Source organism: Amphibalanus amphitrite, unplaced genomic scaffold (assembly GCF_019059575.1).
Source record: "Amphibalanus amphitrite isolate SeventyFive unplaced genomic scaffold, NRLGWU_Aamphi_draft 001333F_arrow, whole genome shotgun sequence".
NCBI lineage: Eukaryota > Metazoa > Arthropoda > Thecostraca > Balanomorpha > Balanidae > Amphibalanus > Amphibalanus amphitrite.
The window spans coordinates 108,427-130,342 of NW_024882826.1; the positions used below are offsets into that span (position 1 = coordinate 108,427).

At 49.4% G+C, this 21,916-nt stretch overlaps 1 protein-coding gene and 1 long non-coding RNA gene across 5 annotated transcripts; both read right to left on the reverse strand.

The window, feature by feature from the left end:
• Positions 1-811: 811 nt before the first annotated feature.
• On the reverse strand, positions 812-3,412 carry LOC122372236. The gene is made up of 3 exons (XR_006254835.1): positions 3,122-3,412; positions 1,779-2,778; positions 812-1,216 (listed from the first exon to the last, which is right to left on the reverse strand). It is a non-coding gene; the product is annotated as an uncharacterized LOC122372236 (long non-coding RNA).
• Positions 3,413-3,951: 539 nt separating this feature from the next.
• Positions 3,952-20,892, reverse strand: LOC122372225. 4 transcript variants are annotated; one of them, XR_006254834.1, is made up of 5 exons: positions 20,826-20,892; positions 12,557-12,673; positions 10,674-10,742; positions 6,621-6,713; positions 3,952-6,377 (listed from the first exon to the last, which is right to left on the reverse strand). XR_006254834.1 is itself a non-coding variant. In XM_043349157.1 (5 exons), exons 2-5 carry the CDS (start codon positions 12,609-12,611, stop codon positions 5,389-5,391), a joined length of 1,206 nt encoding a protein of 401 aa, XP_043205092.1. In that variant the 5' UTR covers positions 12,612-12,673; positions 13,052-13,197; the 3' UTR covers positions 3,952-5,388. The 4 variants fall into 4 exon arrangements, 3 of the variants coding, with proteins under 3 accessions (XP_043205092.1, XP_043205091.1, XP_043205090.1); XM_043349157.1 differs by lacking the exon at positions 20,826-20,892 and adding an exon at positions 13,052-13,197; XM_043349156.1 differs by lacking the exon at positions 20,826-20,892 and adding an exon at positions 13,101-13,185.
• Between the last annotated feature and the right edge of the window lie 1,024 nt (positions 20,893-21,916).

Below are 21,916 nucleotides of genomic sequence, written 5' to 3' on the forward strand. Positions count from 1 at the left end.
TCGGAATATCACATAGCACTGCAAACTCATTTTCTTCCTCGTTCCATCTCTACCCCTCTCCTCCCCCATCCCCGCCACGTGTCCTGCTGTTCCCCCAAGCCGTTTCGTATCCCACCCCCCAGCCCACTGACCGGTCGATCAAGGAAGGCACCGGCCCCTCTCGGCTCTTCCGCACGCGCCGAGAGACCAACCTCTTTGTGATGGCGTACAAAGCTCCGTGACGGCTACCCGGCCGTCTGAAAGGATACGGGATGGGGCGATATTGAAGGCGAAGGCAATCGAGCGCGTGCTAAAATCGAACGGGCAGGGAGATAGAAAATCTGTAGGGTCGTGGTATAATGCGGAGGTGTAATGAGATTGCGTGCGCTTCTGTGTGGTGGTTCTATGGCTATTCAACTGACAGAGAACTGAAATGAGGCGCCTCGAAACGATCAATACGGACCAGAGAAAGCAAAGTAACATCACGGACTTCTCCGCAGAAAAACATACCACTATGGCTGAGCCACCATCAGCGTCAAACAAGAGTCACGACTTGTCCAAAATCAAGTGTCTTATGGTCAACTTGTGCGCTTATTTGTGGAGCTCGAAGTATCAAATTTTGTGCCCGGTGAACTTGTCAGTTCTATATAGCTGAAGAACCCCCAGGCTTCAGCCCTGCCACCTGGTGGTAAAACTATGCGGTGCTGACATCTGCGATTCAGAGATATAGTTTCGGAGCTAAATACCGAAGTGTTTTGGCAGAGGACCTTTACCCAGGCTTATAAGCGTGTAACTGCCTCTTCAGCAAAACCGCAAAAGAAATAATTCAGCCACCCGGTCATTCACACATATGAAGACTTGTTCTTATATATGCCCATTTTATTTCCGTACTGCTGAATCAGCTCAAGAGATGCCTACTGCAGGCAGCGCCGTGATCCGCCCACCTACACGCAAACGGAGCGGAGCTTCAGTACCGTCGTGGCAATCCCGCCGCTGGTCAGAAACTGCTCCAGCTGGCATCTTCTACCCCATTCACAGGGGGGAAAGCACGTGGGGGCGCAGGCCAGCTGGTGGGGAATGGGGCCCCATCGGCAGCAGCGGTACGACGGGTCATCACACCTCGCGAACAAAGACTCGCATCTGGGGAGCTGGTGGGATTTGACTTGAGACTTGAACAGACGACTGGGCCATGGACATTCGCCCAGTATCGGCCATGTGGATGGTATGGTCCCCGCATCTGAAAAACAATGCATGAGCTTCAGCTGTTTAAAGATCGTGATTAGGGCTCTCTATAAGGATATCTTATTTATATTGATAGAGACAAGTAGAAAAACACGGAACAAATAGTGCATGGACGCGTTTCGATTATTAAATCTTCATCAGCATGACATAATCACAGAGAAAACAAGATATATCTTGAGAAAACAAGATATATCTTGTTTTCTCTGTGATTATGTCATGCTGATGAAGATTTAATAATCGAAACGCGTCCATGCACTATTTGGTCCGTGTTTTTTTTAAAGATATCTTAGTTACTTTAGGAACTTATCACTTCAAAACAGGTAGGAACAGGCCTTTTCTCAAGTATGAACGTCTACAAAAAGTCAACATAGTTAGTTTTTCTACAGGCAACATTTGTTTGTGCAGTGCTGTATAGAGATCGTATACGACGATCCCTCCCGATACGATACGATCTCTATATATAGAGTATGCAAATGTTGAACTGTAGAACACACAAGAGTGAAACATTTAATCATTAGTGACGAAATCCCCGATCAGTCAGGGCAGCTTCAACTCACCATCAGTTACCGGTAGAGCCGACTCCGTCGTGCAGGCGACTAGTCCCAGCAGGAGCCAGAGCTTCGGTCCTTTCAGCTTATAAATATCCATGTCTGGTACTTTCTGACTAGCTGTCTTGTCTAGTCTTGTTAGCTAGCCCAGTCCAGTAGAGCTTAGTCTAGTCTGGTATAGTCCAGTCCAGTCAAATCGTAACGAGTTTACACTCGGTTGTGTCGCACGCGCGGTGGTCTTTTCGTGAGTGATTGTGTTGCGGACAACAGCCGCGCCTATTTGAGGACATCGGTGACCTTTTGGTACGGTTCGTTGTTCAGTCGCAAATCCGGCTTTGTGGTAAGGTCGCCGGTTGGTATTTACATGTTGTACACAAACTGCTGAGTAGAGAATGTCAGCGGGATCGACTGTCACGAGGTGCGGGCTGGGAAGAGAGCTGTCAGGTGACACTGTCAGGGGGCTGACAAGTGACTCATGACAGTGACAATTGCTGTGTCACGCTGGAGACGTCTAGTGAGACCAGTAATAAAGACAAATAAGTAAAGGGTTTTGGGCATGGATAGCGGAAGGAAGATAAGAATGAGGGGAGACGATTGATGACACATGGGTTGAGGATCAGTTGAATGGAAACAGATAGCCTGGGAGGAGTGGGACAGTCACACTAGTTACTTGACTAAATCGGCAACAGGCGGCAGGAACGCTGCTTTAGCGATGATCCTAGGTACTTGCGGACCATTGGTCTTCATTTCAAATCTTTATATTCGCGCAAGAGAACACATGTTGGTTCCCAGAGTTCAGTTTAATTGCTCCCGTTCGTCTATTCCTACCTGGTGATCTACGGCTCCGGTTTCATCGGTCCAGTCTCTCCTGCCCCTCCGCCACCGCCGGGTGACGCGTGCCCGCACCTCGGGGGACAGACCGGGCCGCACCCTCCGTCAGCTGTCGGAGCGCACGGCTCCTCCAGGGCACGGCGACACAGCAGACACTCGTCCGCTCCGCCGCCGCCGCCTGAGGGATACAACGAACAAACGTTACACATTGTTCGGGGATGACCATTCCTTGTATAAAACGTTAAGACAATGATTTACTTATCTAGCCATGGGAACGCGTTTAGTTCGTTATTGAGGGTATTGAAGGTACGAAAGTCAAGGAGATAACTTTCACTATCGGTCCCTGCGAGAAACGTGATATTAGCTTACTAAAACGTCAGACAGCACGCATTAAGTGTTCGTGAGAAAACTAGAATATCGGCAATCGTAATCCCCTCTCAAAAAAGAAAACAATACGGTAATAAATATTCGATAAAACAGCTGCAATACTTACATAGAAAAGAGAGCAGAAATCAACTCACCGTCCGACTCCCGCTGACCCGACACTGCAGTCAATGTAGTAAATGTAGCCAGTCCCATCAGCAGCAGCCCGATCAGGACAGTCAGGGCCCGAGCCGAGGTCAGTCTGGGGCGCATCGTTCCTCCACCCGTGACAGAACTGAGCGAGCCGTGTGGCGTAGCAACAGTAGTGCGAACTTAGCCACCAACAGTGGTGACCTTTTGATACGATTTGTCATCGGCTAGTCATTTCCCTAGATCCGTAACATCACAACGATGCAATAGTTACAGCTGAAAAGGAGGTACAAGTACTATCATCAAAGCATCAATGCCTTTCCAACGGAGGATACAAAAAAATCAACCACAACAGACTACAGAGGTCAAGAACAAAAAAGCGGGTGGAGATAGGAGGTAGGAGATAGGAGCCTTAGCACAGATAGGCTGGAGCGTAAGCGAAGCGGACGACTGCGGAGAAAGTCGGAACCAATAGTTATAATTCTCGCCGCAAGTGTTTCGGCCGCGGTCCGACAACTAGACAGAAATATCAGTAGACGGGATATCACCTAACTAGCGCTTGTGACAGATTTCAACCCCTGAACGAATCTGAAGAGCCTCTCGACGGTTACGTACCACAAATCACTATTTTTTACGCAAACGGGTTTCACCTATTTGCCCGTTTCTCTGCCACATTTTGAAAAGTTGACAATTTTTTAAACATCCCATTCATCCTTCATATCAAACTGGCCTCCCTTCCGTTCCTATCCCGTTCCTTCCCTACCCGACCTGTTCCTTCCTCGTCCCGTCTCGTTCACATGCAATCTTATTCTACAATATGACAATTACGCATCGTTTCTTACAAAGTATCTCCTTTATTGACGATCAAGCAAGCGTCTTATGACGAATGAACTCCAGCAAAAATGCGCAGGTACTAGGTGTGAGATGAAAGAACTAGCGCCTTCTGATGAAAGAACAATGTAATACAAGCGTTGTCTCAGTGATACCACAAAATACTAGCAATATGCTCCTCACAATAGAAGTAACAGTATGGCACACAAATGTCGCACATCAGAGTCAGAACACGTAATGCATTCAACTCATTGTCACACATTATCTTTGACGTAGCGTTTTGTACAACTCCCCGCGACAGAGATCCTTCGGTCTTCACGGCAGCTAATCAGGGCGGATCAGAAAACCACACCTCAGTCCACTTTTCATCCTCAGGCAGCTGAATCCAAAACACACATCAGTCCGAGTCTTCGGCACAGTCTCCGTGTCGCTTCCTCCGCTGGATCATGTTGTAGACACAGTACTTCACGTCCCGCCACGTGCGTGAACTCAGAGCCGGTTCCTCCTTCAGCGCCGCTCGGCAGTAGTCCAGCCCGGGAACCACGAGCTTACGAACGAACCAGTTCAGTCTCCGTTCGACGGCTTCCTTCTCCTCCTGCGACCAGGGCCTGCGTTTGTAGGTAGGGCGTCCAACAGGTGACCTCCTGCGCTTGGTGCCCGGGTGGTGACGTAAGGTTCCCTCGCGAGGAGCTAACAGGGTGCGTTCACCAGCCGTCGTGGAATCACTCTCATCGAGAGCGGTATGCTCCCGCTCAGCTCTGGCGTTGCCTTCGAGGTGTTCCTCAGGGCCTCGGGGAACGTCTTGAAACGAGGAAGATGATGTTTCTCTGGCAGTGTTGACCTCAGGATGTTGAGGACTTTCGAGACGCTGCCGCACAGGTTGATTGAGGTTTTTGCACTGTCCTTCAGGTAGTCTGGTACTATTTTGAGGTGCTTCGGTTGCGGTACGTTCTCTGCCGCTCTCTGGATGCTCAGTCCGCTTCGAGTGCTGATCCACAGGTTGACCGTCGCTTCCAGGGTGTCCCCCAGCCTGCTCATAGTTGATACGCTGATCATCTGGGATTGAACTTCTACGGTCAGGAACGTGGCCACGCGATTCCGCTCGCGTTACTTCCGTTCGCTCCGATGTAGTTGCTCCATGATTTCCAGAGACTTTCTCTGTGAGCTGTTGATGTCTGCGGGAAGACCGTCGCCGTCTGTCCCTTTCCGAGGTCCCCAGCCTCGGCGACCTGCTTGTGACGGAGACAGACTTACCGAGAGATTCCTCAGCTATCACCCCAGTCATCACACGCCACTGCCTCTCGTACAGATCCAGAAAACCCACAGCCCCCTGTTTCAGCTTGGCGTCTTCGGCGGTCTTCGCGAGGGTGACCAAGATCCGGGCGCACGAGCTCAGGGACTTGCCCACGGTCCTGGCGAACGCACGCGCGTTGTGTCCGATCCCTCAGCGTCTCGCCTGCCTCCACACGGCCGATGTCAGCTCCTTGAACCTCGCCGGATCCAGACACGACTGCAGCGACACGCCCTCGCGGCGCTTGCGAACTTCGACAAGCACTTCCCCCAGCTCACGCATCCTTCGACAGATCTTTGCCTTGTCGATGGCCAAAGGTCCCAGCTTTGAGAGCACTTTGGCGCCGAACTTCAAGATCAACATGTCCGTTTTGCAGGCGACGCCAACGCTGTCAGTTTCCATTGATGTCAGTAGCTCATCGAGGCCCACGATGGCAGGGCTCTCGCAAAGCCTCTGCTGTTGGGGATGCTCCACGCCATGGACCCTCATCTTGTGTAGGAGCAGCGTACTTCGTAAGTAGAAACCGAAACACTGGTCGCATGATGCATACTCATCATTTCGTGCACACTCATCTTTCTGCACAGTATAATTCCTTTTCCACTTTCGTTTCACCGGGATGATTTCACCTTTACCAGCTGCCATCACCTTGACATTATGTTGAAAATTGCCTCTTTTCACGACACTTAGCCACAGCTCCTTTCTTTCCTTTGAATACTTTGGGTATTTCAGCGCATCAATGACCTCTTTTTCATTTGAGTGCCTTCTCGCCAAATGTCGCGAGATTTTAAACACCTCAGCGCCACAGTACAGGCAGGCACACCGTCTCGTGGGCTTTGGCCTCTTGTCTGCATCACGCTGCGCCGAGGAGCGCTTCTTTGTCGTTCTCTTCCCACCGGACTTTGCTTTACTTGCACCAGCACGGGTTCTTTCGCCGGCAGAGGGTCGTTCTGCCGGGCTGGGACGGTCAGTTGGGGCGTCATCGCTCCCACCTGGTTCTCCATCGCGCTCACCCGGTCCGGGCGAGTCAGCGGCATCCTCCGGTTCCCGTTCAGATGCGGGATCCGGTTCAGAGGCGGGATCCGGTTCCGGTTCGGAGGCGGGATCCGGTTCCGGTATAAAGTCCAAACACAGGAACGGATCGTCTGAGAAAGAGAAAATAAAACCATAAAAGTATTAGCTATACACAGAAAGCACATAAGTACATCAAACGATGCAGACATATGGGCTATATTGGTGAGTGGAACAACATGTTTTATCAACTCTTACAAAATTTTCCACATTTACAAATCAGAATGGCAAAGATGTTCATGTCACCAGCAAAAAATCAAAGATAAGCCTGGTACTTAAGCATGACATGCAGTACAATGAGGAATGAGGATGCATACCTGAGGCAACAGCTGCTGTCACAACGTCCAGCTGGTGCTCATTTCCATCTTCGTCCCGGAGGACGAACCCCGCCGCCACGTCAGGCACAGCCTCTGGAATATAAAAATTACTTATGTGATTGCATGTAGGTAGGTACCCAGCCCTGTGCAAAAAAAAAATGTGACTAAATACAATCAACAGATCAGCTCTCAATCAACCTGCTCAGCAAAGCTTCTACTATCGAATCTGTTGATTTTGCATTTGAGTTGCATTCTACTTTATGAGGGTAGAGGGGAAAACAAGTAGGACATGCATGGCCATCACAGAGCACTTGTGAGAGTATCATCATGTTTTTATCAACTTTCACAACACTATGAATACCCATGAGGTTTGGTGAGCTTTAGTTTCAGAATATTATAGGAATTTATGTGTCAAAATGACTAGCTAGGTTGTCGCCCTCCTTGCGAGGGCAATAACATACATTGAGGCCACTAAAAAAAGCTATCCCAAGGTAACTATTCCCTGCAAATACCTGCCTACAAAGTCAATCAATAGCAACACTGACATAAATGACACAGTGAGTGTTGGGAAAAGTTGGTTCACGCCTGCTAGTGTTGACTGTTGAGTCTGAACAAAAAGCGGGTCGATGGAAAAAGTTTTCAAGTGAAGAGCGATTTTCCTACGTGCTGATCCATAAAACGGTTAAAACATATTTTTTTGCGAATTTTTGAAAAGGAACTGGGCTCCACGGTTTTTCGAGACCACTTTTGCTCATTTTTCTCGTTGTTTGCAAAATTTAGTGGGAAAAATTCAAGAAAGGTACTATATTTACCACTTTCCTAGTTCTACATGCTTACCCCCACCTCTTCACAAAGTTTGGAAACCCCAGTGGCAGAATCGTGCTCAGAATAGCGATTAGCATCGGCGATCTGAGCGCAACGAAACCAGCGCCATCTATTGAGCGAGTTTGGCATAATATTGATTTTGACGGCTTTCTGACCGTTAAGAGCTGACGCAGCCGCTGCCACGTCGGGTATATGGTGTTCTTTGGTGTTCCTAGGTGTCTGGTGTTCCTTATTTGACACTATAGTTCGTTTTTTTCAAAAGGACGCTGGCTCAAAGTTCAATATCGAAGCTCTCACGTGAGTTTTGGCAGCTTCAGTGTCTGGTCAAGAATTTCTTACCGAAAAAATAATCGATTTCAAATTGTGCACGGTAAATAGCTGGAAATTGTTTCTTAAAAATGAACCTACTATGATGACGTCACTGGTGGCAGCAGGCACCCAAATGTCCGTGCAATGGGACAAGTGTCAAAGAATTTGGTTTTTCACTGTTGCCGAGCTTATAATCGAGTAAGCGGTTCCGTCCATGATAGTTATACGTTACATTGCAATACATGTTTGACAGCATTACGTCACCACTGTTCTCATATCTGGTTCCAAAACGCACATATGGAAATTATCTGGAAGAAATCACATGTTAAAATTAGTCAACGTTCGATTTTCTCAGGTTCAGTTTTTGCTCGTTTTGCTCGCTAAAACACGTGCTTGTTCGAAAAGCATACTTGGAGCCAGCGTTCTTTTGAAAAAAAAAAACGAACTATAGGTGAGTTGTACCCATTCGATCCGAAATACTTCAGGAATCATAAATTGCTCCGGAAGCTATACCTATAGTGATTTCGCCAAGAAACAGCGAGATCAGAGATGCTTAACTTTGATATATGTTTATCAGTTAAATTACGTTTTGCAGACAGATAACATCAGTCCAAACCCGAAACCGTATGTTCATTTTTGAATGCAATGTAGCCAGCCACCTTACCGTCCTAGGACAGAAAATCTCACTTCGATAATTGATTCAAACGCCGGCATGAGAGCGTTGCATTGCGTCCTGATGGCTCACGTGATGTAACCGAGACGTACTCTCTACAACAGTGTATGCTGCCTAAGTTAGGAGCCGGACGGCTCGCTCCACTGCCTGAGTAGTGAGTATGGGTATGCACCGGATCGAAATTAATTTGTTAAGCAGCGGGTCGAAGGTCACCCTCTTCCAGCGAGATTGCTATCGGTGACTCTGTAACACGTTCTTTGGACCGATCTATGAGCTGCATGTAGTGCATGACTTGTTTATTGCAAAATGCTGGTAGAATCGCATATCTTTATGTCTCCTGCCTCATTCGCTTCCTATACTTGTTTTTGCCGTAAGTGTCTCGAGTCTTTTTATCACCATTCCTTACTTCAGCAAGCATCGCAGTGTATGCACTGTTTGCTGGCTGTCTGTATTGGCCAGTACAGCCCAAAAAAAGTTTCCTATAGTGAGCCCGGTACTTATTCCTGTCGATCACTGGCCAAATGACACAGACCGATGAGCTGAGAGGTCTCGCAATAGCTGGATGCTTTGGAGTAATTGACCGTCTCTGCAATGTTTACTCCGTAATTTCGGACCACATTGGGACATAGTGAACAACATTGAACTCGGTGATAGTTCGAAGCCGGTCAATATATGCTGTATGATAGGCGATCGCGACGGAATACGTAACTTGCAAGCTGCCAACGTAAGCCATTTTACCAAATTCAAGGGCTCAAGCTTCCCTACTGACAGCTACCTCAGGATTTGTCAAGGGGTGACGCCTGCTTCCGGGCTGTTCAGAAGTGTTCTCTGATCTGGACTGCATGGCGTTGCCCGAAACGGCACGAACGGTTCCTGCTCGATGCACAGGCACTCTTAGTAAATGGTCCACTGATCGGCGCGGCTTTAGTCCAGTGACTTTTCCACAAGTCTTGTAAACTTGTTTAATAGTTTGGCCCTTGTCTGATTTTGGTGTAAAATAGAATAAGCATTGACTACCGGGCTCATTTACTGAAGCAATATGTTCGTCCAGCGGGCTCGTCATAACCGATGATCCAGCACGGCTATCCTATTTATCATGATAAACGACGCATCCTTATACACGTAAAATGCAGAAGTGCATTTTCTTTGTAACCACTTGCCTATCCGAGAACAGAATGTGAAGTGTCACCGAGGACCACCACGCGGCATTAGTTCCGTTTCGACATGGAGGCTCCTTTCCACTAACTGCAACAATGTCACATGATTGAGATCACAAATTGCGTCGGCGACCGCTTAGCAGCTACTACCGCGGTTATTATGAGGTCAGTTTCCCTCAAAGCTCGATGCTCCACTGCTTGTTGCGGTGGCCCAGTCACAATAGGTCATCAAAATAGGATCTGATGGTCCGATGAGAACGCGTGACTCAGGCAGTGATATGATACGCGGATCGCCGATCAGCAGGATACCTCGCAAGTCGCAACTCATCCTCAGTCTGTTGTCAGATGAAGGCGGGCTAAGTTGACGAGGCTAACTTAGTACTTGTTCTGCAATTGAGCTGCTACTGTTCAGTTCTAACACTAGGTTTGAAAGGTTAAATTTACATGCAAGGAAATAATCGAAGCCAAAACTGAAAATAATGCTGCTGAAGTCTCAGCGCAGAATCAAATGACTAATAGGTCCAGCGGACACTATCGCACTTGGCGAATAATGGCTGTGCTAAAGTCAGGTGAACCCCTAATATGTACATGTCATGGCTACTTTAATTGCAATGGACAGCTTTCACGCTATATACGCTCCTGTGCCTCACGTTTTTGTCATCAGCGTCCTAAGATCGCATCAGCAGAATGCATATTGTCTCAACCGACGCAAGGTTAACAGTCCTCTCAAGAGATGGCGCTGCGATCGAGTTGCGGAAAACCGATACAGAGAGCATGGCACCATGGCCACAGTTAGAGAGATACAGCCAATAGACTTACAGAATATGTTGAGGAATAGCTGAAGTTTCGAGGTATATATTTGAAAATAATTAATTATATGATATTTGTGCTCAAAACTCGCGTGCAGTGAAAATGTAGCGAAAACCCCGGTTGATTAATTGGCTGCGGCGACCCGCAACCTCAACCAAAAAAATTGAAAAATTCACACAGTCTTCTTGTGACATGCTCCGTAGGAATTTCCGTCTTCATTTTGTGTCCTCGAAAAAAAGTTGAAAAAAAATGACCCACCCTACTGAACAATCAACTCACCATCTAATGGCTCCTGTTTTACATCATGTAGCTCAAGCTCTAGAGAAGAGGAGTTGAGCTGTGAGATGCCTGGAAAAATGACATTAAATGAGTCAATTGCATTGATTGACAAAGGAGCATTTGTATACAGCTATGAAATGTCATAGAACATAAAATCATCAACATTAAATATACAGAAGCTGTGTTCTATTGCCAATTCAATTTCACATGTTTCAACCATAGAACCTAACTTCAGTCTTCAGCAGAGCACCATGAAAAAAGGATCAAAAGTTACGTCATTAGCGTCGCCACGGGGGGGCAAGCGGGGCAGCTTGCCCCCCCAACCTCGGACCGGGCACCCCCTGAGATCGATACAGATCCGATGAGATTTTGGAGTCGGGAAAAAATGGGGGTACCTTTCTGAGAATGTCCGTGAGGTCAGACTCGGTTGGAGCGTGCAGTTTAAACCAGAGTCTGACTCGCAGTCGCCAAAATCTTCAAGACTCCGAGTCCAGACTCGGAAATGTCAATGCTGTGATTCATTCCATGTTCCTAGTTCGTTCTTTATTACATTTTACAGCTGATTTTCATAAGTTTTGGAGTGCTGACACAATTTTCGTTCAAAGCGTGAAACGAAATCTTCGGGGCCTTTCTCAACTCTCGCCAAATGTCTGCGACAGGCTCAATTACCGTGCAAGTGTCGCAGGGCTCATGAGCTTGCTTTAAACAAAGGCTCCTAAGGAGCTCCACTGAGCCCTAAAGAAGCTTTCAGAGGGCCCAAACGGGCCTCTGAAAGTCCCACTGGTGTCCATGTTCTCTGAGGGCCCATACAGGGATCTTTGAGCCTTCGAACATTTCTGAGAACCTTAACTGGTCTCTGATAGTTCAGCCAAACTTTTGAGGCGACAGACTTTGCTAACCCCAAGCCGGCATCTGAGGGGTCGCAGCTCACGTGTCCCTCACATGTGTTGAGGTCCGCAACACATGTTTATTATGTCCCTGCGTAAGGTCCTTAGGGATTCGACACAGACCCCGAGGGTTCACACTGTTATCCGAGGGCTCCAGGCTCACCCTGGGCCTAGTTTCTTAGCGCCCGCCGCCCTCACTGGCTTCTGAGGGCCCCACCTTGGGCTCGGAAAGCCCTAAAGCACCACGTACACGTAAATATTTGAGGTGACCCACGCCGATCTCCGGGATCCTAAGCATGCTTCTGAGAGTCAGCACTGACCCTGAGTGGCCTGAAATGGCCTGGAAGTCCCAAACCTATCTCTAAGGGATCCCTTGCCGCTATGCCGTGCGTAACTTTTGGTTCCGTTTAACAGTTTTTGTTCGCGTTTGCAGCACTTCCCTTCACACGAAAAACGAGAAACTTTTGTTCACACTCGAGTGAACAAAACACTTCCTCTCACTTGAGCAAAGATGAATTACTTCCGATTCACACTTCCGACATTCACTCTCCGCCGAATGCCCAACTTAGCTACGATCGGTGGCTGGGATAAGTCCTATGCATTTCACGTAAAACCTCTGCATGCATGCGTGAATGGTGGTTTTAGCAGGGTGATCCGATTAAATGGAGCGTTTTTCCCCTTTTTCTGGGTAATGATCATGAGCGTCGAGCGTCTACACAGGGGCCCTCTGCAGTGCGTCGGCAATCGCAGCCACTATATACTATAATTCTACCAGTCGTTTTTGTCATAAAATTTAAAAATTTCGAATTTTTCTGTAAAAAATTACATGTCATAGCTAGAAGAAACCCTTTGTCACCATCGGATTCCTCGCACCATTGCGCGTCGAATGATATGTAAAACGAGTGAGTGAAGACTGGGGAAAGGCAAGTTTTAACACAAAAGTTGATTTTGCCCCCCCCAACCGAAAATCTCTGGCGACGCCTATGAGTTACGTACCTGACAAATGCTCCAATAAGCCAGCATCTGTGATCCCTGGCTCTAGCTTCATCATTCATACAATGACCATCAACATAAGCTGGGTAAATATCCGTAAAAACCAAATTAATGGGCAGTCTGCAAGCAGGTATTTCATCGTCAATTGCACCACGCCAGAAACATTCATATGGCAATGCTGCCGTATAAAGGCAAAACCCATTATGTTCGGGTGACCTCTGACCTGAGGTAATGGCCTCTGACCCGACATAATGGTTTTTGCCTTTGCACGGCAGAATGGTAACCCTAGCATCAAAAAGTCTTTGCTTTATGCTAATGCCTGGTGAGCACACTAGGTAGTAGGTACTGAATAAAATCCATATTTCAATTTTGGTGGACGTCTCGGGAAGGTAAATGAAGGACACATATTTTGACATTACAACACAAACTGTAGCACTTTATAATGATATTACTTCAAATTCTTGTAGGTTTGAAATTATAAGATTCTGTAAGGCATACATTTTTATACTTGCATTATTAATTTTTCTGGTAATTCAGGGACGGTTACCGCTTTATCTATAGCCCCTATAGCCTTGCGCAAGCGTTTCTTAATTCTTATAGGTATCTTGGCGCAAGCTAGTCACGTTGTTCCAGGGGTAGCCAGTAACAGTTGGTAGCATTAGGCCAAATGGGCGCTCAAAAACTACTACCCCATAGGGTTTCCATGTTAAATCGACCTTTTTCAAGCGAGTCCCATACGTGAGTTAAAAGAAAAAGTGCCAATATTATTGTGGGAAAAGGTAGCCTCAAGCTTTCTCTACAACCTTTCTATCTAGCGTTTTTCGATGCGGAGGCCATAACAGGTCCAAAAAGCATTGGGCGCTGCCCGAGGTACCAAAAGCCCCTCCATGAGAGCACAAGTTCCTGCGCATGCGCACTATGCCTCAACCCTGTACTAGCGTAAATTAGTGATCCTGCTCACGGACTCGATCGGCCAATCAGCATCCCCGATTGTATTCATAGATGTCGCTAGCATCACGTAAATCCTGCTTGCGAACACGTTTTAAGTATGAAACAGCTGCGCCATTTCTGCCTTCCACTGATTCCTTCCATCTTAGTACCAACTATACGCTTTTCGACTCACTTTAGACTAAGTTTTAAACTATGGTTGGTATGTTATTTCTGGCATATTTCTGGTACATATAATTAAAAAATAACTGCTTTATGAATTTGACTTTACTCGTCAGAATGGAATACTCTATTTTTCCATATTCAAAAAATATATCACCTACCATGTAACTCATCCAGGTAAAATGGGATGTCCGTGAAGTTAGCGTCAGCAACAGCAACGAATACAGCGTCGGATTCAGAATCGCTTAAAAAACTCATATTAGGTCAATTGGGGGACGGGGAGCAAGAATATGACCTTTATTTGGCCCTAGCTCTTACCCCTTACCCCTTAATCGGCCCTTAAAGGAAGGGGCGCGTCAAAAGTGCCTCAAAGGTTCGTCTGATCGCCAAAATAAGGGTCGCAATCGATTCCCCGGGTCAATATCTAGCCGCATCCTCGGGTTCCAGATGTGTGCAACTTACCCCTTACCCCTTAATCGGCCCTTAAAGGAAGGGGCGCGTCAAAAGTGCCTCAAGGGTTCGTCTGAACGCCAAAATAAGGGTCGCAATCGATTCCTCGGGTCAATATCTAGCCGCAGCCTCGGGTTCCAGATGTGTGCAACTTACCCCTTACCCCTTAATCGGCCCTTAAAGGAAGGGGCGCGTCAAAAGTGCCTCAAGGGTTCGTCTGATCGCCAAAATAAGGGTCGCAATCGATTCCCCGGGTCAATATCTAGCCGCAGCCTCGGATTCCAGATGTGTGCAACTTACCCCTTACCCCTTAATCGGCCCTTAAAGGAAGGGGCGCGTCAAAAGTGCCTCAAGGGTTCGTCTGATCGCCAAAATAAGGGTCGCAATCGATTCCCCGGGTCAATATCTAGCCGCAGCCTCGGGTTCCAGATGTGTGCAACTTACCCCTTACCCCTTAATCGGCCCTTAAAGGACGGGGCGCGTCAAAAGTGCCTCAAGGATTCGTCTGATCGCCAAAATAAGGGTCGCAATCGATTCCCCGGGTCAATATCTAGCCGCAGCCTCGGGTTCCAGATGTGTGCAACTTACCCCTTACCCCTTAATCGGCCCTGAAAGGAAGGGGCGCGTCAAAACGCCCTCAAGGGTTCGTCTGATCGCCAAAATAAGGGTCGCAATCGATTCCCCGGGTCAATATCTAGCCGCAGCCTCGGGTTCCAGATGTGTGCAACTTACCCCTTACCCCTTAATCGGCCCTTAAAGGAAGGGGCGCGTCAAAAGTGCCTCAAGGGTTCGTCTGATCGCCAAAATAAGGGTCGCAATCGATTCCCGGGTCAATATCTAGCCGCAGCCTCGGGTTCCAGATGTGTGCAACTTACCCCTTACCCCTTAATCGGCCCTTAAAGGAAGGGGCGCGTCAAAAGTGCCTCAAGGGTTCGTCTGATCGCCAAAATAAGGGTCGCAATCGATTTCTCGGGTCAATATCTAGCCGCAGCCTCGGGTTCCAGATGTGTGCAACTTACCCCTTACCCCTTAATCGGCCCTTAAAGGAAGGGGCGCGTCAAAAGTGCCTCAAGGGTTCGTCTGATTGCCAAAATAAGGGTCGCAATCGATTCCCCGGGTCAATATCTAGCCGCAGCCTCGGGTTTCAGATGTGTGCAACTTACCCCTTACCCCTTAATCGGCCCTTAAATGAAGGGGCGCGTCAAAAGTGCCTCAAGGGTTCGTCTGATCGCCAAAATAAGGGTCGCAATCGATTCCCCGGGTCAATATCTAGCCGCAGCCTCGGGTTCCAGATGTGTGCAACTTACCCCTTACCCCTTAATCGGCCCTTAAAGGAAGGGGCGCGTCAAAACGCCTTCAAGGGTTCGTCTGATCGCCAAAATAAGGGTCGCAATCGATTCCCCGGGTCAATATCTAGCCGCAGCCTCGGGTTCCAGATGTGTGCAACTTACCCCTTACCCCTTAATCGGCCTTTAAAGGAAGGGGCGCGTCAAATCGCTTTCAAGGGTTCGTCTGATCGCCAAAATACGGGTCGCAATCGATTCCCCGGGTCAATATCTAGCCGGGCCGATTAAGGGGTTAAGGGCCGATTTTAAGGGGTTTAAGGGGTTTAAGGGCCGATTAAGGGGTAAGGGGTAAGTTGCACACATCTGGAACCCGAGGCTGCGGCTAGATATTGACCCGGGGAATCGATTGCGACCCTTATTTTGGCGATCAGACGAACCCTTGAGGGCGTTTTGACGCGCCCCGTCCTTTAAGGGCCGATTAAGGGGTAAGGGGTAAGTTGCACACATCTGGAACCCGAGGCTGCGGCTAGATATTGACCCGGGGAATCGATTGCGACCCTTATTTTGGCGATCAGACGAACCCTTGAGGCACTTTTGACGCGCCCCTTCCTTTAAGGGCCGATTAAGGGGTAAGGGGTAAGTTGCACACATCTGGAACCCGAGGCTGCGGCTAGATATTGACCCGGGGAATCGATTGCGACCCTTATTTTGGCGATCAGACGAACCCTTGAGGGCGTTTTGACGCGCCCCTTCCTTTAAGGGCCGATTAAGGGGTAAGGGGTAAGTTGCACACATCTGGAACCCGAGGCTGCGGCTAGATATTGACCCGGGGAATCGATTGCGACCCTTATTTTGGCGATCAGACGAACCCTTGAGGGCGTTTTGACGCGCCCCTTCCTTTAAGGGCCGATTAAGGGGTAAGGGGTAAGTTGCACACATCTGGAACCCGAGGCTGCGGCTAGATATTGACCCGGGGAATCGATTGCGACCCTTATTTTGGCGATCAGACGAACCCTTGAGGCACTTTTGACGCGCCCCTTCCTTTAAGGGCCGATTAAGGGGTAAGGGGTAAGTTGCACACATCTGGAACCCGAGGCTGCGGCTAGATATTGACCCGGGGAATCGATTGCGACCCTTATTTTGGCGATCAGACGAACCCTTGAGGCACTTTTGACGCGCCCCGTCCTTTAAGGGCCGATTAAGGGGTAAGGGGTAACTTGCACACATCTGGAACCCGAAGCTGCGGCTAGATATTGACCCAAGGAATCGATTGCGACCCTTATTTTGGCGATCAGACGAACCCTTGAGGCACTTTTGACGCGCCCCTTCCTTTAAGGGCCGATTAAGGGGTAAGGGGTAAGTTGCACACATCTGGAACCCGAGGCTGCGGCTAGATATTGACCCGGGGAATCGATTGCGACCCGTATTTTGGCGATCAGACGAACTCTTGAGGGCGTTTTGACGCGCCCCTTCCTTTAAGGGCCGATTAAGGGGTAAGGGGTAAGTTGCACACATCTGGAACCCGAGGCTGCGGCTAGATATTGACCCGGGGAATCGATTGCGACCCTTATTTTGGCAATCAGACGAACTCTTGAGGGCGTTTTGACGCGCCCCTTCCTTTAAGGGCCGATTAAGGGGTAAGGGGTAAGTTGCACACATCTGGAACCCGAGACTGCGGCTAGATATTGACCCGGGGAATCGATTGCGACCCTTATTTTGGCGATCAGACGAACCCTTGAGGCACTTTTGACGCGCCCCTTCCTTTAAGGGCCGATTAAGGGGTAAGGGGTAAGTTGCACACATCTGAAACCAGAGGCTGCGGCTAGATATTGACCCGGGGAATCGATTGCGACCCTTGTTTTGGCGATCAGACGAACCCTTGAGGGCGTTCTTACGCGCCCCTTCCTTTAAGGGCCGATTAAGGGGTAAGGGGTAAGTTGCACACATCTGGAACCCGAGGCTGCGGCTAGATATTGACCCGGGGAATCGATTGCGACCCTTATTTTGGCGATCAGACGAACCCTTGAGGGCGTTTTGACGCGCCCCTTCCTTTAAGGGCCGATTAAGGGGTAAGGGGTAAGTTGCACACATCTGGAACCCGAGGCTGCGGCTAGATATTGACCCGGGGAATCGATTGCGACCCTTATTTTGGCGATCAGACGAACTCTTGAGGGCGTTTTCACGCGCCCCTTCCTTGAAGGGCCGATTAAGGGGTAAGGGGTAAGTTGCACACATCTGGAACCCGAGACTGCGGCTAGATATTGACCCGGAGAATCGATTGCGACCCTTATTTTGGCGATCGGACGAACCCTTGAGGCACTTTTGACGCGCCCCTTCCTTTAAGGGCCGATTAAGGGGTAAGGGGTAAGTTGCACACATCTGGGACCCAAGGCTGCGGCTAGATATTGACCCGAGGAATCGATTGCGACCCTTACCTTGGCGATCAGACGAACCCTTGAGGCACTTTTGACGCGCCCCTTCCTTTAAGGGCCGATTAAGGGGTAAGGGGTAAGTTGCACACAACTGGAACCCGAGGCTGCGGCTAGATATTGACCCGGGGAATCGATTGCGACCCTTATTTTGGCGTTCAGACGAACCCTTGAGGGCGTTTTGACGCGCCCCTTCCTTTCAGGGCCGATTAAGGGGTAAGGGGTAAGTTGCACACATCTGGAACCCGAGGCTGCGGCTAGATATTGACCCGGGGAATCGATTGCGACCGTTATTTTGGCGCGTTTTGACGCGCCCCGTCCTTTAAGGGCCGATTAAGGGGTAAGGGGTAAGTTGCACACATCTGGAACCCGAGGCTGCGGCTAGATATTGACCCGGGGAATCGATTGCGACCCTTATTTTGGCGATCAGACGAACCCTTGAGGCACTTTTGACGCGCCCCTTCCTTTAAGGGCCGATTAAGGGGTAAGGGGTAAGTTGCACACATCTGGAACCCGAGGCTGCGGCTAGATATTGACCCGGGGAATCGATTGCGACACTTATTTTGGCGATCAGACGAACCCTTGAGGGCGTTTTGACGCGCCCCTTCCTTTAAGGGCCGATTAAGGGGTAAGGGGTAAGTTGCACACATCTGGAACCCGAAGCTGCGGCTAGATATTGACCCGGGGAATCGATTGCGACCCTTATTTTGGCGATCAGACGAACCCTTGAGGGCGTTTTGACGCGCCCCTTCCTTTAAGGGCCGATTAAGGGGTAAGGGGTAAGTTGCACACATCTGGAACCCGAGGCTGCGGCTAGATATTAACCCGGGGAATCGATTGCGACCCTTATTTTGGCGATCAGACGAACCCTTGAGGGCGTTTTGACGCGCCCCTTCCTTTAAGGGCCGATTAAGGGGTAATGGGTAAGTTGCACACATCTGGAACCCGAGGCTGCGGCTAGATATTGACCCGGGGAATCGATTGCGACCCTTATTTTGGCGATCAGACGAACCCTTGAGGCACTTTTGACGCGCCCCTTCCTTTAAGGGCCGATTAAGGGGTAAGGGGTAAGTTGCACACATCTGGAACCCGAGGCTGCGGCTAGATATTGACCCGGGGAATCGATTGCGACCCTTATTTTGGCGATCAGACGAACCCTTGAGGCACTTTTGACGCGCCCCGTCCTTTAAGGGCCGATTAAGGGGTAAGGGGTAAGTTGCACACATCTGGAACCCGAGGCTGCGGCTAGATATTGACCCGAGGAATCGATTGCGACCCTTATTTTGGCGATCAGACGAACCCTTGAGGCACTTTTGACGCGCCCCTTCCTTTAAGGGCCGATTAAGGGGTAAGGGGTAAGTTGCAAACATCTGGAACCCGAGGCTGCGGCTAGATATTGACCCGGGGAATCGATTGCGACCCGTATTTTGGCGATCAGACGAACTCTTGAGGGCGTTTTGACGCGCCCCTTCCTTTAAGGGCCGATTAAGGGGTAAGGGGTAAGTTGCACACATCTGGAACCCGAGGCTGCGGCTAGATATTGACCCAAGGAATCGATTGCGACCCTTATTTTGGCGATCAGACGAACCCTTGAGGCACTTTTGACGCGCCCCTTCCTTTAAGGGCCGATTAAGGGGTAAGGGGTAAGTTGCACACATCTGGAACCCGAGGCTGCGGCTAGATATTGACCCGGGGAATCGATTGCGACCCTTATTTTGGCGATCAGACGAACCCTTGAGGGCGTTTTGACGCGCCCCTTCCTTTAAGGGCCGATTAAGGGGTAAGCGGTAAGTTGCACACATCTGGAACCCGAGACTGCGGCTAGATATTGACCCGGGGAATCGATTGCGACCCTTATTTTGGCGATCAGACGAACCCTTGAGGCACTTTTGACGCGCCCCTTCCTTTAAGGGCCGATTAAGGGGTAAGGGGTAAGTTGCACACATCTGGAACCCGAGGCTGCGGCTAGATATTGACCCGGGGAATCGATTGCGACCCTTATTTTGGCGATCAGACGAACCCTTGAGGGCGTTTTGAAGCGCCCCTTCCTTTAAGGGCCGATTAAGGGGTAAGGGGTAAGTTGCACACATCTGGAACCCGAGGCTGCGGCTAGATATTGACCCGGGGAATCGATTGCGACCCTTATTTTGGCGATCAGACGAACCCTTGAGGGCGTTTTGACGCGCCCCTTCCTTTAAGGGCCGATTAAGGGGTAAGGGGTAAGTTGCACACATCTGGAACCCGAGGCTGCGGCTAGATATTGACCCGGGGAATCGATTGCGACCCTTATTTTGGCGATCAGACGAACCCTTGAGGGCGTTTTGACGCGCCCCTTCCTTTAAGGGCCGATTAAGGGGTAAGGGGTAAGTTGCACACATCTGGAACCCGAGGCTGCGGCTAGATATTGACCCGGGGAATCGATTGCGACCCTTATTTTGGCGATCAGACGAACCCTTGAGGGCGTTTTGACGCGCCCCTTCCTTTAAGGGCCGATTAAGGGGTAAGGGGTAAGCTGCACACATCTGGAACCCGAGGCTGCGGCTAGATATTGACCCGGGGAATCGATTGCGACCCTTATTTTGGCGATCATACGAACCCTTGAGGGCGTTTTGACGCGCCCCTTCCTTTAAGGGCCGATTAAGGGGTTAGGGGTAAGTTGCACACATCTGGAACCCGAGGCTGCGGCTAGATATTGACCCGGGGAATCGATTGCGACCCTTATTTTGGCGATCAGACGAACCCTTGAGGCACTTTTGACGCGCCCCTTCCTTTAAGGGCCGATTAAGGGGTAAGGGGTAAGAGCTAGGGCCAAATAAAGGTCATATTCTTGCTCCCCGTCCCCCAATTGACCTAATATGAGTTTTTTAAGCGATTCTGAATCCGACGCTGTATTCGTTGCTGTTGCTGACGCTAACTTCACGGACATTAAAATGGGCGCTTTCCGCGTCGTTGGTGTACCCATAGATATAAAGACGGTGTACCCGTTGTTCTATATACCCTGCTAGTCACCGTGGCGCAAGTCTTGTCAGCGTGCCCAAAATCGTGCCCACATCGTGCCCAAAGCAAAAACAGCAAAAATAAGTTCGTCTTGGTGCGCCATATTTGAAAAACTACCATATCTAGCGCGAATATGAAGTTAAATTATTTCCCCTCTATCGCTAGAATTTCTTGGTTGGAGGTCGCGATTATGCAAATAAATATGCAAATATGCAATATGCATGTGCTTACAGTCAAGTCCTCGGGGTGAATAACTGCCTCCCTGGGCCATAATCTTAAATCTTTCTTAATCCTCCCACGCCAAAGCCAAGGAAATGCTCTGGTGTTACGGGCTACCAATACAATGAATAGCTTTACCTACCTAGGGTGCTACTCTGCTATGACCCGAACCCATTTCAGACTCATTTCTTCTGGTGACTCATCGTATTCCAGAAAGTGTTAGAAAGCCTAATTTATTTGCGATACACTCAAGGGTGACATCAAATTCAAGGGAACGTGTACTGTTCAGTGCTCATCGCCTTACGCCTGACCCACTTCCCTGGTGACAGAGATCATAGGCTTTAGTTCAAACCTTTCCCTGTAGGTAGCGCAGCGGTTCGAATCGATATTTCAGTCCGGAGCATGTGAACAGGGCATGACTGGCGCTCCGCCAGGGGGAGGGGTGTTGAGGGGAGGGGGGGGTCAGGGGGAACGTCTGACGATGTTGGACGGACCAGACACCGGCCGGGGAGCTGGAATCGCCTCGGCAACACCCGGCTTCGGAGATTGAACTTAGAAGCCATTCCCTGTGGAGGACAGGGACAGAAAACGACGGAACGCGAGGAACACGCCAGTCATGAATTGGATGTGGTCAACGAGGGACTCTATGAGGGAGCCATGGGAATTTAAGATAAGCGATGCTATATCAAATATTGCGTTGCATTAAAGTGAGAACTATTTGAACATTGAGCTCACGTAAGAACCCGCAGTCACATTGTGATTTGAGGAAGCGGTGGCTGCCCGAGACGTAACGGCGCGTAGTGCTACCTCGTGCTAGTTGTCCATTGTCCGATATGTACTGTTGCAGTGCACCACAGCCATCATACATCCTG

Coding starts and splice junctions, on each gene's coding strand:
- LOC122372225 (XM_043349157.1), bottom strand. CDS start 12,611: ATGATGAAGCTAGAGCCAGGGATCACAGATGCTGGCTTATTGGAGCAT. Junction 10,743..12,556: donor CTTATTGGAGCATTTGTCAG/GTACGTAACTCA, acceptor TCATTTTTCCAG/GCATCTCACAGCTCAACTCC. Junction 6,378..6,620: donor GACAGCAGCTGTTGCCTCAG/GTATGCATCCTC, acceptor TCTCTTTCTCAG/ACGATCCGTTCCTGTGTTTG.